General features: G+C 33.7%; 1 protein-coding gene across 5 annotated transcripts in view; it reads right to left on the reverse strand.

Annotated features, from left to right (window-relative positions):
• Window positions 1-23,968, reverse strand: part of EEA1 (early endosome antigen 1) — a 156,819-nt gene that overhangs the window by 60,705 nt on the left and 72,146 nt on the right. For 3 of the 5 annotated variants that reach the window (XM_016923975.4, XM_522610.9, XM_063785991.1), the window contains exons 4-10: window positions 23,897-23,951; window positions 23,741-23,806; window positions 20,361-20,400; window positions 19,359-19,472; window positions 18,624-18,745; window positions 17,560-17,715; window positions 8,844-8,960 (exon numbers count right to left, since the gene is read on the reverse strand). In XM_016923975.4, the coding sequence (XP_016779464.2) occupies window positions 8,844-8,960; window positions 17,560-17,715; window positions 18,624-18,745; window positions 19,359-19,472; window positions 20,361-20,400; window positions 23,741-23,806; window positions 23,897-23,951 (670 nt within the window). Of the gene's footprint in view, window positions 1-8,843; window positions 8,961-17,559; window positions 17,716-18,623; window positions 18,746-19,358; window positions 19,473-20,360; window positions 20,401-23,740; window positions 23,807-23,896; window positions 23,952-23,968 lie in introns of those variants that run through there. The other 2 variants (XM_016923974.4, XM_063785992.1) reach the window with 2 other exon arrangements.

The raw sequence follows: 23,968 nt of genomic DNA on the forward strand, positions 1-23,968 counted from the left end.
ATTCTGTAAGACATCCAGCCAGGATAAGAAGCTACTGTAAGTATCTGGTGAGTCAGTTAGTGGACCTTTAGTGTACAAACTTACATGCAGTGCGCTGGAAGGGGATGATACTGAAATAGGAAAGAACAATCAAAGCCTTCATGCTTTAAACAAAATATACTCTAAATGAAATACACACAACTAAACAAACAACAACAACAAAAACCTTCTAAGCAAGTTAAAACATAATGCATGAGTCAGAATGGATTAAAAGTGTGTCAAATTTCTTAAGGCACAATTTTTTTTAAAAATGAGCAAAGTCAAGGGGAGCTAGCTAGTTAAGATCATCTAAATACAATGAAGTTTGAGCCTGGTTTTAAAAGCAATGGGAAAAATCATGGAATACATACATATGATACATGCCATCTGCTCTATATAAATGTATAACACATGAAGGAAAAGGCAAACAAGTTTCAGGTGGGGTGACAGCAAAACCCTATTATTTCACAGGGGATAATAGATCTTTATTGCTGCGTTCCCCAACATGGGAAACGCAGCAATAAAGGTTCTTGAATATTTGTCTAAGAAAAAGTAAGCTAGTGTTACTTATCAAACAGAAATATACTATGGAAAAGCAGTGTCCAGAAAGATGATAAAAGTATGTATAAGAGAGGCCAGGTGCAGCAGCTCACACCTGTAATCCCAGCACTCTGTGAGGCTGAGACAGAAAGATTACTTGAGGTCAGGAGTTAAAGACCAGCCTGGGCAATATAGCAAGACTCTATCTCTACCAAAAGAAAAACAAATTAGCCAGGCATGGCGGTATGCACCTATAGACCTAGCTACCCGAGAGGCTAAAGCAGGAGGCATGCTTGGGCCCAAGAGTTTAAGGCTGCAGTGAACTAAGATCACGCCACTGCACTCCAGCCTGGGCAACAAGGGCAAGACCCTGTCGCTAAAAAAAAAAAAAAAAAAAAAAAGAGTACTTATAAGAGAGGATGACAGACAGACTTAAAAGTAAGAAGAGCAACCATTAAGTTTACAGCAAAATTAGCTACAAGATGTGTGCTTTGACTAAGCAACAAAAACAGAAAAAAAGACATAGAGCCAAGAAAATCACAGAACAAAAATAATACTTCTGATTCAACTATGTCAGAAAAATTATCTTTTTATAAACATTTCTTTGTAATTCCAAATTTTTCTTGACATAATTCTACATTTGTTTTGTTTAGGGAAACATTTGTTTTAGAATTTGTAAGCAAATTATTCATTAATCTATAAATCATCTTTTTTTTTTCTTTTTCTTTTTTGAGACAGAGTCTCACTCTGTCGCCCAGACTGGAGTGCAGTGGCGCGATCTCAGCTAACTCCAAGCTCCGCCTCTCAGGGTTCACGCCATTCTCCTGCCTCAGCCTCCCCAGCAGCTGGGATTACAGGCTCCCGCCACCATGACCAGCTAATTTTCTTGTATTTTTAGTAGAGACGGGGTTTCACCATGTTAGCCAGGATGGTCTCGATCTCCTGACCTCATGATCCGCCCACCTCGGCCTCCCAAAGTGCTGGGATTATAGGCCTGAGCCACCGCGCCCGGCCAGCTATAAATCATCTTTTGTAAAGAGAATTCTAAGTTACTGAATTTCATAAATGCAACCTTGTTCACATACACTGAGAACTTGGATGGAACATACCTTTTAAAATACGCTACAAAAATTAAGGCATATAATGAGTTAGAGTCTTCTTCCCCACAGACTTACTTAGAAAGTAACCAACTAATCCCACCTTTCTATACACCCTTGAGATAGTTTCACTCCTTTTTTTTTTTTTTTGAGATGGAGTCTCGCTCTGTCGCCCAGGCGGGAGTGCAGTGGCACAATATTGGCTCACTGCAAGCTCCACCTCCCGGGTTCACACCATTCTCTTGCCTCAGCCTCCCAAGTAGCTAAGACTACAGGCGCCCGCCACCATGCCCAGCTAATTTTTTGTATTTTTAGTAGAGACAGGGTTTCACCATGTTGGCCAAGCTGGTCTCGATCTCCTGACCTTGTGATCTGCCCGCCTTGGCCTACCAAAGTGCTGGGATTACAGACATGAGCCACCACGCCCGGCTGATAGTTTCACTCTTTAAAAGGCAAAAAACATATGGCAACAACTAGGGACTGTTTAAAATTGCCTTGTCCTAAAAAAATTAACCAAAATCTACCAGCATTATTACAAACATGAAAGAGAATTAAATTTTCTTTAAAAGTACCGAAACCACTTTCTTTCTTTTTAAAAGAATCTAATCCACTCACACTTTGTAATTTTTACAGGCAAAAGACTAACTATATTTTATTATTAAAACTTTTCATTTTTATTATGGTCTTCCCATGGAATCTGAAGCAAAATATTATAGTGAATACATGGTTTTTGAAGAGTGACTTTTTAAACTATAGTGAAATTCATTAAAAAATAATAAGAGCATTTTCACTTCTCCATATTAATCTTTACAACAAAACATGAGATGGCGATTTACAGATGAGGAAGGTGAAGTTGACAGAGCCTGATATGATTGGTCAAATGGTAGAATCATGGATTATGATTCTAAATCCAATAAATTTTTCATAACACAATTGAGACATTCAATAAATCAATTTGTACTCCCTAAAATATATCCTATTCAAATTTAAATTATAAAATGCATGTTAATCCTATGTTATAACCTAATTATCATTTGGGTAAGCAAAATTCTTCCCTTCCAAGTATCCAGTCCCTTTTTATTTTCTCACCAATTGTTATCTCAATATATATTCTTACAGTGACAATTTCCCTATATTACGCTCCATTTTTCATTTGTTACTTGTTCAGATAATGAAATGAATATAAAAAGAGTGCCATTTTTTAATGCTTCATAGCTTACAAAGTTATTTCAGAGATCTCATCTCACTTGTTCCTCAGAAGAGCTTGGTGAGAATGAACAAATTAAACTACTTTGTAGCTCGCCAACGTCTCTTATTTTATGAGATACATATGCTCTTACATTGTTCTATGCCTTTTGTACACCTAGCTCTCAAAATGAAATGTCTTAACCCCTCTGCCATATGAAATGCTCCTTAGCAACCTTAAAGACTCAGCTAAAAAGTTATGTTTTATACAAAAGCCTTTTGCTGCCTAATTTACTAGGCAGTAAATTAGGAAAACTCTCACCTTGGTCTTGACCCAATCCTGTATCACAACACTTAACAATTAAAAACAACAACCAGCCGGGTGCAGTGGCTCACATCTGTAATCCCAGCACTTTGGGAGGCCGAGGCGGGCAGATCACGAGGTCAGGAGTTTGAGGCCCGCCTGACCAACATGGTGAAACCCCGTCTCTACTAAAAATACAAAAATTAGCCGGGCGTGGTGGTGCGTACCTGTAATCCCAGTTACTCAGGAGGCTGAGGCAAGAGAATCACTTGAACTCGGGAGATGGAGGTTGCAGTGAGCTGAGATCGCACCACTGCACTCCAGCCTATGTGAAAAAGTGAGACTCTGTCTCATTTAAAAAAAAAAAAAAAAAAAAACCCAACAACAACCCACATTCACTAAGGTGCTTACTAAAAGTCAATAAGCACTTTACCTTCTATTAATTTATGTAATGTTCCTATTAATCCTAAGAGGTAAGTGGGTATAATAATATTTCTTAGCAGGAGAGTAAACAGACTCTCAGAGGCTTAGTGTCACAGCCAGTAAGTGGCAAAGCTGAGATTTAAGAATGCCTGTGACTACTGCACTATACTGTTCTTATCAATATACCACTTTGCAATGCAGTGGTAATACAAGCGATATAATAACTACTGGCCAAATGTGGCTCCCACTTTGGCATGTGAGCATCTTAGAACTGGGACTGGTGAAAAAGGAGAGCAATGGAGAAAAGCGATGAAGGATGAGACCCAAAAAAATCTCTGTCTCTTCCAATGACCTATATTATATTGTAGTGACTGTAGATAAGCAATATAATTTTGTTTAGAATTTATAAGGAAACAGTTAATTGAGCTGTTTAAATGTCAGAAGTTATTTTTATTAAAAACTAGGAAGAAAGTTTCTTCAATTTTTCCATTATGTTTTTAAGTTTTCAAGGCTAGTAATTATAAAACACTGGTTTAAACCTGAAAACCTTGACATTAACACAAAAGCAATTATCTTTTCCAACCATTATATATTACAATGTTACCTATCCACGTTGATACTACCTGTGACCCACAAAAGCTGCCCAGGACATTTCATGTAATAGCCTTCAAATGACCAAGTAAAGAGATTCCAAATTCAAAGCACTTGAAAATCACCACTGTCAAAAATTATGGTTTACCAAAGACATGGGGTAAGGAGGGGTGATAGAAGTAGATAGTGAGGATAATAAGAAAAGGCAGATGCAACTGTGGGCTTGCACTGACTGGTGACCAAATCCCAAACAGAGAAACCCTTTGGAAAAAACAAAACAAAACTGCAAAGTGTTAAATTTATGTAAGGCATTATTAAGATTAGTAGAAGGTCTTATTATTCCCTAATAAGAAATGTTCCAATTCTAACACACTAAAATAATCTTGATTCTATGTATTATTCATAAAATAGCCACAGGACTTCTTTCAATAATGTGCACGTGTGAATATACATACACACAACACACACAAAATGTGTGCTAGAGTATTTGACTGTACATTTCAGCTATCAATATCAAATCATGTCCTTTATTAATAGCTTAATGTTTGAGAAATACATAATAACACTGATCATCAACACTCACTGCTTGCAAACTGCTACTCTACATATCCTGGTCAGCTTCCAAGAGATAGAAGGTAAGCTCTGGGTTCAAAGAAATTAAAAATCAAACAGAGGGACAAAGGCAAAACTAAATTATGTAGAAGTTTTCTACGTGTAGTTTGACAGGATATAAAAGGGGCACAAGGATCTAGAGGCTTACTAGGGAAAAGCACAGCTATGAAAGATTATATTTTAAACATCAATCAACACCAAGAGTTGATGGGGAAAGGGGCAATGGTAAACTGGTATAATTACTTTGGAAAATAGCTGGAGGTCATCTAGTAAATCTGAGCACGTGTCTGCCCTACAGGACAGGAATTTCACTTCGAGTATCTAACATACAGAAATTCTTGTACTAATGCATAAGATTTATATATGAATGTTCATAGCTATAATATTTGAATATTTGTAGTAGCAAGAAAAATAAAAAATAGAAAGTATACATGGACCATTTCTCCTCCACACCAAAGTATAATACAGTTGTCATGAAGAAAAGTACTCATGTGATTGAGTTATACTGAACTAGCCACACTTTTTTTTTATAAAACACCACTTTTACTAGAAAGACCGACAGACTATTAATATTCGGACTTGAGTAGGAAGGGAATCTGTCACTTTAAAGAATAGAATTGATAGTATTTGTTGCCAGTGATAAAACTCAAGCTTTCAAATACAGCTTAGAATTTTGGAAAACATGTATCCACCACCATGAGCTTGACAGCTTCCTCATATTTAAAGCCTAATCTGAGATTGATGGTGATATTGACAAATGTGACTGTTTTTATATTGTATAATAAAATGTATCAAAATTTGGAAGATCTGAGTAACTCAGTGAACCAATATTTTCCACATGACTAATGCATGATCTTATAAAATCACGCACAGGAAAAGATCCACTCAAAAGGCAAGATAGATCAAATTTTAATGTTACAGTGTACAAAAAGTCCACTGACTCGGTTTCAGATTCTACATTGTAACTAACTTTTAAGACACTATTATCAAATTTGAGCACAGTATCAAATAAAGAAAGCCACAATTATCTGAAAAAGTATTAAAATATTCCTTCCTTTTCCAACTACATATCTGTGTGAGACTAAATTTTCTTCATATACTTCAACCATATACTACAATAGATTTAATGTAAAGGCAGATATGAGAATCTACCTGTCCTATATTAAGCTAGACATTAAAGAGGTTTCCAAAAATGTGAAACATCACAACTATTCTTGCTGAATTCTTTTGTTTTAGAAAATGGTCATTTTTCATAAGAAATGCTATTTATGTTAATATTTAATGAGTTAATGTTTTTTAAATAAATTAATATTTTTTAATTACTTTTAAATTTCGATATGACAAGTGTCCATAGATATAACCTCACCCAAAAATGGCTCTTTGGAGTCCTTAATCATTTTGAGAATGTAAAAAGAAGTGCTTGCCAAGGGCAGCAAGTTACCCTGAAACTTCATGGCAGCAAATTACCCTGAAACTTCATGGCAGCAGCCTAAAACAATATCTATTATATCATATAGTTTTTGAGGGTCAGGAATCTAGAAGTGGCTTAACTGGGTGATTTCACCTCAGGGTCTCTCATGAGGTTATAGTAAGCTGCTGGCCAGAACTACAGTTTCTGAAAACTTGACTAGGATTGGAGCATCTACTTTCAAGCTCATACACATGGCTGTTGGCAGGAGGTTTAATATTTATAGCTAAGTATATTTCTCTTTATTCCCTTATGCCCTATTTTTTTCTTTCTTGACTTTTTCCTTATTATATTTCACGAAAATGTTAAGTTATTACAACTTAACCAACACATTCACATCTCTGAATAAAAGGGTTTCATAACTCTCTATTGCCCCACCACCAAAAAAGTAAAGACAAAGGGAAAAAGTATTAATATTAGTACCTCCCCTAACCCCAAACAAAATACTATATGTTGCTCTTTATTTTTTGAGATGGAATCTCACTCTGTGGCCCAGGCTGGAGTGCAGTGGCATGATCTCGGCTCACTGCAATTTCTGCCTCCCATGTTCAAGTGATTCTCCTGCCTCAGCCTCCTAAGTAGCTGGGATTACAGGCATGTGCCACCACACCCAGCTAATTTTTGTATTTTTAATAGAATGGGGTTTCACCATGTTGGCCAGGCTGGTCTCAAACTCCTGACCTCAGGTGATTTGCCCGCCTTGGCCTCCCAAAGTGCTGGGATTACAGGCGTGAGCCACCGCGCCTGGCCAATGTTGCTCATTTATAAAGAAACAATACAGAAAATACTAACATTTAAAAATACAAAACAAAGTTGAAGGCTTATCTTCCTGATTTTAAAACTTATTACAAAGCTACAGTAATCAAAACAGTGTAGTACTAGCATAAAGATGGACATAGAGTCCAATGGAATAGAATAGAGAGCCAGAAATAAACCTTTGCATATATTGTTGCTATGGTCTGAATGTTTGTGTCCCCCCAAAATTCATATACTGAAACTCTAACCCTCAAGGAGACGGTATTAGGAGATGGGGCATTTCAGAGGTAATTAGGTCCTCAGGGTTGAGTTCTCATGAATGGAATTACAAAAGAGGCCCCAGTGAGGTCTCTTGTTCTTTTCACCATGTGGGACACAGTGAGAAGGCACCATCTATGAACCAGAAAGCAATGTTTCACCAGACACCAAATCTGCTAGTGCCTTGATTTTGAACTTCTCAGCCTCCAAAATAGTAAAAAATAAATTTCTATTGTTTATAAGCTACCCAGTTTATAGTATCTTATTATAGGAGCCCAAACAGACTAAGACAATGGTCAAATAATTTCTGACAAGGGTGCCAAGATTATTCAATGGGGAAAGGACAGTCTTTTCAACAAATGTTGCTGGGAAAAATGGATATCCATGTACGAAAGAATAAAATTAGACCCTTACCTTATACTATATACAAAATTAAATCAAAATGGATCAAAAACCTAAACATAAGACCTAAAAATTAGAAAACTCTTATAAGAAAACAAAAGAAAAGCTTCATGACACTAGGTTTAGCAATGATTTTTTGGATATGACACCAAATAGACCTTAACAAAAATGAAAGTAGATAAATCAGACTACATCAAAATTTAACATTCCTACAGAATGGGATAAAATATTTGCAAATCACATATCTGATAAGGGGTTAATATCCAGAATATATAAAGAACTCCTGCAACTCAATAACAACAATGAAACCCAGTTTTGTTGCATATGGCCAGCAAGCACGTTAAAAGATGTTCAACAACGTAGTCATTAGGGGCATGCAAATCAAAGCCACAATGAGATACCACCACCCTATACCCATTAAGATGGCTACTCTCAAAAAAGAAAAAGAAAGTAAGTGTTGGTGAGGATGTAGAGAAACTGGAACCCTGGTACAGTTGGTGGGAATATAAAAGGGTTACAGCCACTATGGAAATTAGTATGGCAGTTCCTCAAATAATTAAAAATAGAATTATCATATGATCTACCAATTCCACTTACAGGTAAAGAATTGAAAGCAACGTGACAAAGAGATATTTGTACAGCCATGTTGAAAGTAGCATTACAGCCAAAAGATTGAAGCAATCCAAGTGTCTATCAACAGATGAATGAATAACATATATACATACAACAAAATGTTATTCAGCCTTAAAAACAAATTCTGACAGAAGCTATAACACGAACGAACCTTGAGGACACTATAAGTCAGTCACAAAAAGACAAATACTGTTGGATGTAGTAACCCAAAGTTGAAAAAATTTAAAAAACAACATTTTTAAAAGACAAATACTGTATGGTTCTATTTATATGAGGCACCTAGGGTAGTCAAATTTTAGAGACAGAAAGTAGAATGGAAGCTTCCAGGAGCTAGAGAGAAGGAGTAATGCAGAGTTAACAGTTATAGAATTTCAACTTTGCACAATGAAAAAAGTTCTGGAGATTGGTTTGCACAATAATGTGAACATATTAAACACTAAAAAAAAAAATAATAAGTCACATTGTACTATGCCAATATATTTTTTAAAGTATGTAAGATTAATATTTAAAATACATAAAATCAATTTGCTATTATATATAGCTTTAAAATTCTCACCTGATTTTTTTGTGTTAATTCATTAACTGAACTTTTCAGTTTTTGTAGTTCCTGTACATATACAGCAACTTCCTGGGGGCCTTTGGCAAGTTCACTCCTTAGCTGGCTTATTGTGGCCTAACAAAACAAAACAAAACAAAAATTAAAGCAAACTAAATTGTTTAAAAGATTTAAAAAATGAAAGTATATAAAGGTTTTAAGAAAACAAATTTTTTGTTGTTGGAATTTTCAATTTTGTTCTTTATCCTACCACCTATACTGCCACATTATGCTTTTTTCGGCTTACGACAAATTTTTACAATTTAACTAAGATGCATAACTTCATTTATTTAGTAATACATAAAATGAAAATCTGGCATCCTACTTTAAGTTTCTGAAGTATCAAATTGCAAACCTAAATTTACTGGTTCTTAAACTCTATACTTCAATCTTCCAGAATTTAAAGATAATATGCCAGTTATATCTACATTTCCTCCCAACTTCTATAGCATAAAATTATCCTTTTACTTTAAGACATGTATATGCAAACATGCAACACAGAGCTTGATATTAGTGAATCATCTTTCTAAATTGTAAAGAAAATATCTTTGTCCAAAGAAGTTACCAAGCTGAAGTTATACACAGCTTCCTTAAGCTAGATCACTATATGGTCAGGTATAACCGTCAGGCATGAACTTGCTTTAGTGCATTTTAATTATTATTATTTTTTTTTATACAGAGTCTTGCTCTGTCACCCAGGCTTGAGTGAAGTGGTACGATCACAGCTCACTGTAGCTCTGAGCCTCCCCGCTTCAAGCAATCCTCCCACATCAGCCTCTCAAGTAGCTAGGGCTACAGGTGTGTGCCATCACGCCCAGCTAATTTTTTTATTTTCTGTTGAGACAGGGTCTTACTATGTTGCCTAGGCTGGTCCCCAACTCCTGGGCTCAAGCGACTCTCCCACTACAGCCTCCTGGGATTACAGCCATGAGCCACTGAGCCCAGCCCATTTTAATATTTTAAAAAATGTGAAAATCACTTTTTATTACTAAAGCAACAGTTTGATCATTTAAAAATAATATAAGAGAAAGAGAGGTAAGCAAAGATCTTGGAAATAATAAATTTCGAATACATAAAAGCTGAACCATTAGAGAGAAAGACGAAGTATTTTTTTTTAAGTATGGTCTGCTGCAAATGACATTGACAAAATAACTTTCTATTATATTAATATTTCTAATATTGCTTATCGGCTTTACTTTCCACTTTATTTATGAAGTTACAATCATTTCCAGTGTCTATTTCTTTATTACTGAATAAACTTTATAATATGAATAAGATACAAGTTTTAAATTTTTTCTTAATACTTATACTTATTCATATCATATATTACAAATGAGTGCTTTCATCTTCAAGGGAGAAATCTCAGAAGGCTACTAACTTATCATGGCAACAATGCTATTATTTAAGAGATCATTGGCTGATCTTCTTTTGGAAACCCTTCCAGAGTGTGTGGAACTTATTTTTTTAAGGGATTCTCAGTGGTGGTGTATCCTCATCCATTTTATGGTGGCTTTGATTTTAAGTTTTGGAAACCACCAAGTTTATAGGCAAGGTAAGTGACTGAACTGAAAGATCAAACACTTGGGCTTATTTTATTTTAATAATTATTTTATTTAATAACCATTTTATTTTAATAACTTGGGCTTATTTTAAAAATCAGAAGGTAAGTGATTGGACTGAATGATCAAATTCTTGGGCTTATTTTAATAACCATAAATTAACAAAATTAGTTTTTTTAGTGTGTTCCAAATGGGCTAAAAGTCAATGAAAATAAGTTTCAAAAATGCTTTTAGGAATGGAGTATGTCTGAGATATGTGCATGGCCCGACCTTTTTGGGAAAACATTCACTTAAAAGTACAAATTCTGATGCAATGAAAGGCAATCTGTAACATTACCATATTGTTACACCTTATACACAGTGCTTCAGTATCATATGTAACAGCTGATATGTTAATATATATATAATCTTATACAATTCAAAGAAGAAAATGTTGAAATATTCATGTATTTTCAACTACACTCAAGTTAAAGGCCTACCCTAAAACCATCTGTCTTAAACTGAACATGTAACCTTGAAATGGATTTAGCTACTGTGAGTTTATTTCAAATTACTATTTCTAATAATTTTGAATCTCAAAGTTATTTTGTTAGTAGGGTAACAATTTGACTATTTTAACTCACTATGTTTTAATCATATAGCAAAAATGCCAATTTATTACAAAATAAAATATCACATTTAAATCCCTACTTGTAAATATCTTATCAAAAAAATTTGCACAGGTTCCTGGCACATAACGCACAGAAATAATAACAGTATATATTAAAATGCAAATTATGTGTATATCTCATTAAATATCATGATTTCATATTGAAGTTCATAAAATTTATTAAGCCAAGTGTAAGGTCTATCTTGCTGATAAATTCCAACATGTAGAAATAAGAATTTCTAGTAAGAATAAGAATACAGTTTTCCTTATTAAATAAGGAAAATGTAAAGCAAACACACTCCAAAATATCCTATTTTATAGCTTTTTTGTATCCTATTTTATAGCTTTTAGATATGCTCTTACTGTATAAGGTTAACAACTAAAAAACTGGACATTAAGTGTATCATTTACACTTTGTACAACAAATTTGGATATTGTGAAAACTAAAATTTTTATATAGATAAATTCCAGCACTTGAAACTTTAAAATTTACTCAAGGGGACAATAAGGAAAGATTTGGGAAGACTTATACATCCAGAGGCCAACTTTAGTTATGAAGAAGAGGAGTGAGGAGAGTGAATTCTGGAAAGGCTTCCCCTTTTCTATTGCACATTATGAATCATTAATCTTTTACAATAATCACATATTATGTTTATATTTGGGGAAAAAATAAAGATTAAAGACAGACAATAATTACAAAAGACAAAAAGTAAATACATTCCCTCTTCAGATATCACTATGGGTGAAGTTCAAAGATCTCTATTCATACTGACCTTCTTCTCTAATAGGCCAAGATTGTATGTGCCTTGGACTTTAACCTTCTCCTGGGAATCCTAGCTCCCACTGCTTAACTCTGACTCTTGCTTATTTCATTCTTCTCACACATATCCTCCATGAGATCTTCCCCGACAACTCTAAAACTGTTCTAAAGTATTCCCACTTCCACTACCGCTCATATGCACTTTACTTTTCTTCCTCGCAGCCCTTATTATTACCTAGCTTTCTATCATGATTCAGTGTACTTGTACAGTCTGTTGTTTGATTTCCACAAAGGATTAAGCCTTATGGGAGCAAGCATTCTGTCTTATTCAGTATTTTAATCCCCACACCTAAAGTAGTCCCAGACACTTGGAAGACCCAAAAAGACTCACTAAAGGAATGAGTAATTATACCTCCAAAGAGATAATAGATATTTGTTTCCAAGGAAACAATATATTAGATCCTATAAAAAATTTGCACTTCCTTGGTTTTCTGAAATGTTATTGAATTCGATACTGAATTTTTACTAAAAAACTTTACAAAATAAGGAAAGATATTTCAAGCAAACATCCTGCTGGTGCATTAGAATTAAAATTATTGTTTTAATATGCTACAACTATAAGTAAATAATCATTTTAAAATGGTTGAAGCTATGCATGATTAGCAAAACAAAAATGAGCATGTCTTCAAAGCTCTAAGATTGCCTTAAAACATAAAATTGCCATATAACAATTGAAGGTGACACATTAAGGGTATTATTAATATTAAAAAGCCTCCCAAAATCACATTACCTCAAGTTTAAGCATCTCCATTAGAAAGCAGAAAAAGTAATAACAAAATGGTGGATGAAAGGTGGCAGACAAGACTGACAAAAGTACACACTGAGCACATAATTAAAATAACCAAACATGCCTACACATCTAGTCTCTTAAAGAAGCATATTTTAAAAGATATTTAAATACTTTCATAGCTATGCATGGGTATAATCATACTTATTCCATATCTACATGAACATTTTAGCACTTAAAACTGGGATTCAATGAGTTTATTTGGAAAAAAGTAAAATTCTTTAAAAATCATTTCCATTGACTACTACACCAAATATAAGTTGATTACAGCTTAGATATTTTCAATAATGTAGATTTGTATAAATATACTTTTTAACCTTTAAATCCTCAATTTCCAATCCATAAAACAGCCAATTATTTATAAAGAATTTTCAAATGCTTTAGAATGAGATATTTTCTATATGCCTTCAAAAATACCCAGGCAAAAAGAAGTCAATGAATTCATAAGGTATGCATTCAATGAAAATAATAAACACAAGGACATACATAGTTAATAATGTACACCAGATTATGTATCTTCAGCCCCAACTAGGTATACTAGTCAAATAAACATTTATTTGAGCTAAATGTTAAAACACATATTCCTAAAATTGCCATTAATTTGGTTTGAAATAAATGTTTACTTGAGATTTGTTTTTCTTTTTTTGAGACAGAGTCTCACTCTGTTGCCCAGGTTCGAAGTACAGTGACATGATCTTGGCTCACTGCAACCACCACCTCCCGGGTTCAAGGGATTCTCCTGCCTCAGCCTCCCAAGTAGCTGGGATTACAGGCATGCGCCACCACACACCCGGCTAATTTTTTGTATTTTTAGTAGAGACAGGGTTTCACCGTGTTGGTCATGCTAGTCTTGTACTCCTGACCTCAGGTGATCCACCGCCTGGGCCTCCCAACGTGCTGGGATTACAGGTGTGAGCCACTGCACCTGGCCCTTAAAAATAAATTTTTAGCTTCTTTAATTCCTTTGTATGTGTTTTGTTTCTGATGCCAATATATAGGTTTGGTAAAAACAGCAACATCCATAATAAAAATTGTTGTATTAAGTCCTATAATTCACTAACATACTTAATTGAAAATAACTAGAATTGAATTTTAATAAATTAATAAAACGTCATATATTCAGATTAAGGAAAAGCTAAAAAACAAATGCAGTTATAAACAAATAAATGAGATGAAGTAATTAGTAATTTTTTTCATATGGAAATGGTATGACACAACTCAAAAGTATTTTAAGCTATTGCCCAATACAAATATTACAACACACAATATGGCAAAATTAGAAAAGTAATTAACAATAAGTATTAGGACAAGATTAATAGCGCAAATTTACTTAAAAGGCAATCATCAGACCACCTAAATTAGGAGACAACATAATAAAAAGGGAATGACACAGGCTTTGGACAAAACCTGAGTTCCAACCCTAGCTTTTATATTAGGTGTGACCTTGAACAATTTACTTAATCTCATTGCCTCTCAGATTCCTCACATGTAAAACATACTTAATAGTTAACTTACGGGGTTATAAGAAACAAATGCGATCACGTTTTAAGTGCCTAACATAGTATCCAAAACCTACTGGTGCTCAAAAGAGTAAGAGTTTGTTTCTAATAATAATATTATTCTGACTCTTAAGTTACCATTTCCTAAAGTTATTCAAAATATTTTAACATAGCCAAGGTCTCATTCATCACTACATATCTATTAATTAAATAGGTAATAAGTATTATTATTTTATTAAAAATATAATGAAATATTAAATCACCTATTCAGTTACTCAGCACAAATAAGTTCCTTTCTAAATTTATTTCCAAATACTTGAAAAGATAAATTTTTATGAAAATTTAAATGAAGACACAAAGAACTGATTTCTAAGCCATTTTCCTTCTTTCCTAGAAATACCTTTTCTAGAAAAAAAAAAAAAAATCACCATTTCTTACAAAGCCCTGTTTGCAGGAGGAGACGATGGAGGGAGACACTAAATTCTTTCACCTCCCTATCTTTCGTAACTCTAGTCATAGAACGGGTGTGGTGACTCACACCTTTAATACCAACACTTTGGGAAACTAAGGCAGAAGGATCTGCTTGAGGCCAGGAGGTCAAGACCAGCCTAAGCAACATAGCAAGATCCCATCTCTACCAAAAATAATTTGTTAAATAAAGAAAAACAAAAAAACTCTAATCATAGCTTTTTCATCTTAAATGACTTATTCTCCTTAGATATAAAGGTATTTTAATCTACAATAGAAATATAAATTCATAAAACACTAAAAATTCTTAAATAAGAATTTATTAGACTTATTCTCCTTAGATATAAAGGTATTTTAATCTACAATAGAAATATAAATTCATAAAACACTAAAAATTCTTAAATAAGAATTTATTAGAGTAACTCTTAAATATTACTTAGAAATGAGTAATTCTTAAATTAGAGTAACTCTTAAATATTACTTAGAAATGTCTTCCCATTAGCAAGTTATATTATATTCTCACTTTTTTTTTTTTTTGAAACAGGGTCTGCCTCTATCGCCCAGGCTAGAGTGCAGTGGTGTGATCATGGCTCACTGCAGCCTCAACCTTTTGGGCTCAAGCAATCCTCTCACCTCAGCTTCCCACCTAGCTGGGAGTACAGGTACGTGCCAGCACGTCTGGCTAACTTTCTATAGAGACAGGATTTCACCATGTTGCCCAGGCTGGTTAAACTCCTGGACTGAAGCAATCTGCCTGCCTCAGCTGCCAAAGTCCTAGGATTATAGAGGTGAGCCACCATACTCAGCCTGTATTTTTTTTAAATGCAAGTAAACATGTAAATTTATTTTCCTTGTTAATGTTCTATTTGTTTAAAAAGTATATGCATAACTCCAAAACTTGCAGCTGGAATAAGTCAGAGAGGACTCAACTTTAAAATACATATTCCTAAAACTGCCATTAATTTGGTTCTGTTTTAGTCACCATAATACATTTATTTTAAAATTTCAAATAGCATTTAAGATATTTTTTAATCAAAAGAGAGTGTATTTTTTTTTATTTGAGAAATACCAATAGGCAGACATATCTAAACAAAAATAGTTCTTACTGATACAAAGAAATAAATGACTGGGTTCACCCTGGTTTAGGTATTTTGACATTAACATCTGAATAGCACTTTTCCTCATGAGACTTCTTTGATTCAGCCTCTCCTTGATTTCATATTTGTACTTATAGATTTATCATTGTCTTCTGCTGATTAATAATACCAGTAGGACAAGAGCTTTTAACTGGCTTCAGTAAGTTCATGAACCACCTGAAATTGTTTGAAAATTTTTGGAATTAAGTGTTATTGGGCTACAAAGTGTCAATTTTGGAAAAACTGCATCCAAATATCATAAGTTAGAGAGTGTAGTGTTAGGCATCATAAGGCCTTACATGCCTATGTGTGTTATATCCACAAACTTTCACCATCTCTTCCCATAAGATAAAGAAAGATTTTTAAAAATGAATTAGACATGGGTTATCTATAATACTTATACCCCAAAGCTTGATGACATGTTACTATTTGTGAATAGAGTGGCTTTTAGATCACCAGTTACAAAACTCTAAGGAAGAGATTCAAATTAAAATGTTACGGTAACAACTTTTTAAACTGAAAATATGAAAATCAGAGGTCTACTTTACATAAGGGAGCTTAAAGACTACAAGTAACAGTAGTCATAACAAAATGTCTCCTATAATAAAGTAAAAAGGACAAAGGCTAGGATTTTTAAGCACATTTATGTATTATATATCTTAGAGTTTATTAAATGCTGACATATTATACAAGTGATTTACAGGCCAAAGTCATGTCATGTAAGAAATAGTAGAAGAACTGAAACTGTTTATCTTGGAAGAGAAATACTCCGAATAAATATGAGCAGTCTTCAAATACCTCATGTGGAAAGAGGAACAATTTATTCTGTGTAATTCCTAAGGACAGAACCAGAACCAGCGCATGTAAATTACAGGGAAACAAATGTCAGCTCAATAAAATAGACTTAGGAAGAAATATGCACACCCTACACCACCTAGCAAGGATTGTGGATCACTTAGCAGGGTTGGCATAAAGGGAAGTTCTGGACTGAATTTAGACTAGTTCAAGACTTCTTTCAAATTCATAATTCAAAGTCCATCAATTAGAAATAAGCTTATGGCCGGGTGCAGTGGCTCACGCCTGTAATCCCAACACTTTGGGAAGCCAAGACAGGCAGACCGTCTGAGGTCAGGAGTTCGAGACCAGCCTGGCCAACATGGTGAAGCCCCATCTCTACTAAAAATACAAAAATTAGCCAGGCGTGGTGGCAGGCACCTGTAATCCCAGCTACTTGGGAGGCTGAGGCAGAAGAATCACTTGAACCCGGGAGGTGGAGGTTGCAGTGAGCTGAGATCACGCCACTGCACTCCAGCCTGGGTGACAGAGCAAGACTTTGTCTCAAAAAAAAAAAAAAAAAAAAAGAAATAAGCTTATTACAAAATAAGCCTTTCTTAAATATATTTTCTAAACAAAATTGGTAATATAATTGTAGAAAATGCTATCATTCTTCCTTTAAAGTCAATTACCATTTATCAACCAACCTTGAGTAAATTTAACCTTAAATATCATGTCAACAATATATATATTAAACAGAATAATAATCTTTATGCAAATATTTCTGAGTGTCTAGCTTTATAAAGCAAAACATACTGACTGTGAGACCACATTGACTATAAACAAATATTATTCAGATCAAAAATGAAAGAAAGACAAATATTTTGATAGGCCACTCAGAAAAATCTCAAATCCTGGCTTCACTCAATAGTATACACTACACAAGCTAATATGAATCACGTTTAAGTACAATGAACTTCATTACCTCTGAGCTAGCATATTGTGACTGCAATTTTTTGCATTCATCTTTGAGTTTTTCAGATTCTCGCTCACGTTCCAAGGTCATGTTATCCATTAGTGTTTGAACTTGGACCAGTTCTTTCTTTAGCACGGCAACATCTTCTATACCCGGTCTCTGAAGCTGTGAAACAACACATTTTAATTAAAAATTAAAGTGAAAAACTAAAATAATACACATTTTTAGAATCATTTCACTACAAAGGAATCAAAAGGGAAACAATCATCAATATCAATTTTTAGACTTCAAACATTGAACACTGATATCTTCTCCCACAATAAGCCACTTCCTCTTCCCATCCTACCTCATATTTAATAGTATTAATACTCAAGGTGCTGTATAGTAAATTCACAATTATCTTTACTACTTTATTTGTTTTCCTTCCCTTCACAAACTACATCTATTGGTCATAACAGTGACTTGAAAATGCTACATTCCTTCTTTTTCTATCCTACGAAACTGGTAATAAAAATGAAGGAGCAAATGAAAGCATAGAGTTTGCTCCAGGTTGGATGTAGTTAATTTATATATTTATTGAGAGCTAAATAAAGGAAAGAAAGTCAAGGACAGATCCAAGATTATTAAGTCTTGGGAGAGTATTAGAGATGTATGGTTCCAATAACAGAAATACAGTAATGAGGAAACATGATTACTTTGATTTCATACTTGTTGAATTTGAAATTAAAGCTAGAAATTCAACACAAAGTACCCTAAAAGCAGATGGATTTATAAAACAAACATGCAAGAGAAGACCAGGATCAGAGATGCAGATATGAAAACTACTAAAATGACAGATGATATTTAGACAGAAACAACAAAAATGTTAAGGCAGTAAGTTATGTATCATAACATTCCATTTTTATTTTAAAAATCATATACAGAATATATATGCAGGTGGTAGAATATAGGGAATTGCTTATTTCCTGATTTCACTCAAATTATATTTTTAAACATTTTCCTTCAGGGTATGTATTTTATTTTTAATTTAGAAAGGTATAAGAGTACATCTCAATAAATAATTCCTAAATTACCAGTTCCGTCTTCAGATCTTGAATTACAGTTGCCTCTTTGTTTAATTCTTCTGTCAGATGTGTCACTTTTTGTTCAGCAGCTTCTCGAAGACTCCTTTCTTCATCATACTTTGACTTTATATCTAATTAAAGATAGTTATATAAATATTAGTTTAAGGGGAGTACAGTTTTATAAGTTTCCATATATTACTCTGCATATCTGTATATCACTCTAATTCAAATTCACATTCCTTAGATAACCATAAATATATACAGTAAATTTATACTTCTAATTACATGAAATGAACTTAAAATTAACTGTCTACATAAATTCCACTCAACATTGTTAATAATTAGCATTTTAATGTACTTAATCACATATTTTACCTAAAAGCACATGTTAAAAACATATATATGTGATAGTATAACCAAGTGTTACATTTATACTACATTATTTACTTCACTTCTTTAAAATGTTCCTTTTTAATCTTTAAGCATGCCACAGAAGAAAATGTATCTTCTCTAAATTTCAAGAAGAATCTACAAAGAAACACCAGTCCTTTGAAGGAAGGCAGCTAGAGGACAAACAAAATAATTTACATAGCAACTCTGAAATCATTAAATTCCATTAATCACCATTGGAAGTCTATCACAAATGCTTTAACACACTAAAATACTATATTTATTGCTAGGGTATATAATGGCAAAAAGGTAATGAGATTGATTTATTGGCTAAAAAATTCTAACTCAATTTACCTGCAATTTCAGTAGCAAGTTGGGCTGCTTTCTGTTCAAATAAGTCTTTCATTTGCTTAATATTAAAATTTTCTGTTTGGGCTTCTTCTAATTGCTGTTCCAAAGACTGTAGTTCTACAAAAAAGTGTCGCAGTTATTCAAATACCATGTTAATTACATATGCTAAATTGTTATTACTTATATTTATTACAGTTGTAAAGATGATCAACTTAAGTTTATTATCCAATTACAAGTAGTATTTTGACACTTCAAGAAATTAAGTATATCTGCTTCACTTAAGGTACAAATCATAATTTACAAACATACACTACAAATGAAATGAATATTTAGAATCACTGCTAAATAATCTATAAATATTTTATTACAAGTTATTTTGATTTCACATTTCACAGTTATTTTCCCATATCCATCAAATGACCAAAAAGGAATACACTCTTTTCTTTTTTTTAAGAGATGGGGTCTCGCTATGTTACGGAGGCTGATCTTAAATTCCTGGGTTCAAGCCATCCTCCCCTATCAGTATCCCAAAGTGTTGGGATTATAGGCATGAGCCACCAAGCCTGGCTCAAAAAGGAAAACATTCTGCTCCTCTGATAAAATTAGTTATAAAGCGGGATGTTGGAAATGGTTAAGATCTCAAGGCCTTTTAATTCATTAAAGTATGCAGTCAACTCCTAATACTTCATCATAAAGAAAATAAACTATCTTACTCTTAATATAGACTTAAAATTTCATTAAACAACCATATTAATGTAATATTCCAGAAGTTTCTTACTTCAAAATATAATGAACTAAAAAAACTAAAATTTTAGTTAACTGATTAAATTATGAAGTTCACATGTAACTCTCTACACCTAGAATATGACCATTATCTTCACTGTTTTAGAGTCATAAAGCATAACCATGAAACAAAATTCATTTGGCAGGCATCAAAGAAAAAGAAAGGAAAACAAATAAGAAGAAAAAGAAAACTGACAAAATATCTGCTTTAAGTAAAGTTACCTGCTGATGAATCAGTCACCAACCCATCAGGTTTGGCCTCCTCAATTAAAACAAAAGACATAAACAAATGAATTAAAAGGAAAAGATAATACTGTTAAAATGGTCAATGTTAAAAAAATCTCTGAAAGTCACTTTCTTTCAGGTAAGTAGTAAGATTTTGGTGAAAATTTAAATTTGGTGGTTTCCATTCTTCCAGATCTGTAAGAGACCAGCAGGCAGACTAGCCTAATGATCTAACTTCAGTTTATTAGTTCTAACATAGATTTTCTTGTATGTTAATATATATGAAGTTATTATGGTCATCTTAAATTCCATGAATTCAGTAATAAATAAATAGCACAATTATTGTAATTATAAATATAGATTCTAAAACAAATACTTAAGTCAACTGGCAACATTCAATCGTATTAGTATGTAGCTTTGAAATAATTTCTAACACTAACATAGTTTGCTACATGGATGCTATATATTTTGCTGTCATAAGAACTTGGAGTGTTATCCCCCTCCGCTCAAGCATGTAATACCTGTTAGACCCCATATGTGAGAACTTGGAATGAACTTCTCCTCTCTTCAGTAGTATTACATCAGACCTTATCATACCCCAGATCTGAGCTACTGACCTCAACTACTGGACTTCAAAATACATATTAACCAAAGAGTTTGAAAGATACTTTGAAAGCTTAGGCCATGGCAGGCTGCACTTTTTCAGCTGCTTTCTTTGAGACTGGCAGCTCATGCTGCAATAGGGCCATATCCTATTGGCCTTAGAGCTTTGAGTCTCGGCAGCCAACACCTACATCTCCTCTAGCAGCAGGAGATCCCCATTGTCTGGGATCTCCACTGTTTTGGATGCCATCTCTCCAGAGAGACTGCTCATAAAAAAAGGTACACCTCAACCCTTTTAGACTTTACTTTTCACAAAAGCCTGCTTCCATCCTGATAAAGTGACTAGACTTTAATAATTTTGGAACTCACCCACTATATGGTTAATATACCTCATCTATTGATATTCCCTCTAAGATTTGTTCATGTTATTTCTCCCCCTTTTAAGCACTGTGAACCGAAGAAAATCTCTCTTTGGCAATAAACCATGCAATTCATGAAATCATACTTCAAATCATGCTTCTTATTACAATCAAACACAACACCTATAATAGTTGAACATTTGCATTAGTTAAAACATGCTATCAAGCTATCACTACTAAAACTTGCATTAGTTAAAACGTGCTATCACGGCCGGGCGCGGTGGCTCACGCCTGTAATCACAGCACTTTGGGAGGCCGAGACGGACGGATCACGAGGTCAGGAGATCGAGACCATCCTGGCTAATATGGTGAAACCCCGTCTCTACTAAAAATACAAAAAATTAGCCGGCCTGGTGGCGGGCGTGCCTGTAGTCCCAGCTACTAGGAAGGCTGAGGCAGGAGAATGCTGTGAACACGGGAGGCGGAGCTTGCAGTGAGCCGAGATCGCGCGCCACTGCACTCCAGCCTGGGTGACAGAGCGAGACTCTGTCTCAAAAAAAAAAAAAAAAAAAAAAAAAAAAAACATGCTATCAAACTATCACTACTAAAAAAATTGGCTTTATAAGCATAAATTTTTAATTCAGGACAAGTCAACTTTAAAAGAAGCAGAAATAACAGATTCCATAAGGCTTAATTTGTCACATGTATTAGGAACAAAATAATATACTACCTTGGCATTATTTTTATATTTTAAAGAATTATACCCATCTGAAAGAGTTTAATACGGCATTTCCTAGTATATCTGACTTTTTGTTTCTCTATACATTGAACTAAGACATACTGATTGCTAAGAATCTTAAGTATTTAAAATATATTTTCCCCAAAAGGTAAATTTCCTGCCAAGGTAACTTACACCTTGCACTGTGGAAAAGTTATTTAAGTGTATTAAATGTGAAATAGTCGTCTCAAATGCAGTAAACAATTTCCACTCTGCTTTCAGATACAGAAAATAATACAGCCCATACTCAATTAATTATTAATGGCATCTATATAAAACATGAGTAAATGAGTTATAAGTAATTTGGATTACTAAAAACTCCTTTAATGTTAACAGAATCACCAATTAGAAAAGCTGAGTAGTAATAAGACTGATTATCTTGTCATTTATTTATTTGTTTTTGTCTTTTTCAGTCCAACTGCCAATTCTTGGTGCAAAGGCTTTAAAAAGCAAAAAAGCCTCACTGAAAGTCACAATATGCCAAGATAACATGCAAAGGGATTATTAATTACTTTACAAAAATATTAGAACTATTGCTGAAGGGTAACTACTTTTATTCTTACAAATGATGACTATGGTAAAATTATTTGGTAAAACTTCGTTAATCTTTGATTCTTCCTATAATTTCAGAATAAAATCAATATAATTTCAGCATAAAAATCATAATTAAGGCATTTACTTAGAAAATACACTAAACTATATAGAATCTAAGACATCAAAAAAATCCTATTCAAAGAGAACCACTTTTGATACTGCAGTGATTTTCTTCTGTTTTTCTCTATGTATTATTTTTATGTAAAGTCATACAGAATATGAGTGTGTGTGCATGTATGTACAAATACACATTTTTTAGTTTTTTAAAAACTTAACATTGTTAACAGAACAGGTTTCCCAGTTTTCAATCTTCACTAACATAATAAATAATATTACTAGCTATTTATAGCTAGTAATATCTCTTTCCCTACCAATATACACTTTAGTCATTATCAATTTGTCAGAAACTTAAATGCTTTGAAGACTCAGTACTGTTTGAACCTACTTTTTTAACCATTTAGGTATATTACAAAACATTAGGATAATACAGCCTGGTATAAAAAAAAACAACATATAGATACCTGATTCTTTTTTTTTTTTTTTTTTTTTTTTTTTTTTGAGGCAGAGTCTTGCTCTGTTGCCCAGGCTGGAGAGCAGTGGTGAGATCATAGCTCACCACAGCCCTGAAATCCAGAGGTCAAGTGAATCTCCCATCTCAGCCTCTCAAGTAGCTGGGACCACAGGCACATGGCACCACACTCAGCTAATTTTTAAATTTTTTGTAGAGACAGGGGTCTCCCTGTGTTGCCCAGGCTGGTCTCGAACTCCTGGCTCAAGCAACTCTCTCGCCTCAGCCTCCCAAAGTGCTGGGATTACAGGCGTGGGCCCATCCAGTAACTCATTTTTAATGGAACACCTTTAAAAAAATTACATCTTCACTCCTCATACATTTGTTTGCATTCATCAGAATTCAACACAGAGAAACAAATTAGGAAGTTATTTATATCAGGACGCCACCTGCTTGCAAAAAGGTATTAAGTTTAGTTTTCAACAATAAAAATAAACAACTAATAAACATGCTTTAAGTAGTTAAAAGCAATTACTTGCTGCTGCAGCCCTTGATATTTTTCTAATTCCTTCTTTAATTCTTCCGAGTACCATTTTTCTTCCTAATAAAAAAGATTTTTAATTAGTAAATTTAAAAAGAGGTATTATCTGAAACACTGAAAATAAAAAGGTATAACAATTTTTATTCTTACCTTAAGTGAAGCCTGTAGGTCTTGGACCTCTTGTCTGAGCAGTGTTACATCATCTCTAAATAAAAATGGGGG

Source organism: Pan troglodytes, chromosome 10 (assembly GCF_028858775.2).
Source record: "Pan troglodytes isolate AG18354 chromosome 10, NHGRI_mPanTro3-v2.0_pri, whole genome shotgun sequence".
Taxonomy (NCBI): Eukaryota; Metazoa; Chordata; class Mammalia; order Primates; family Hominidae; genus Pan; species Pan troglodytes.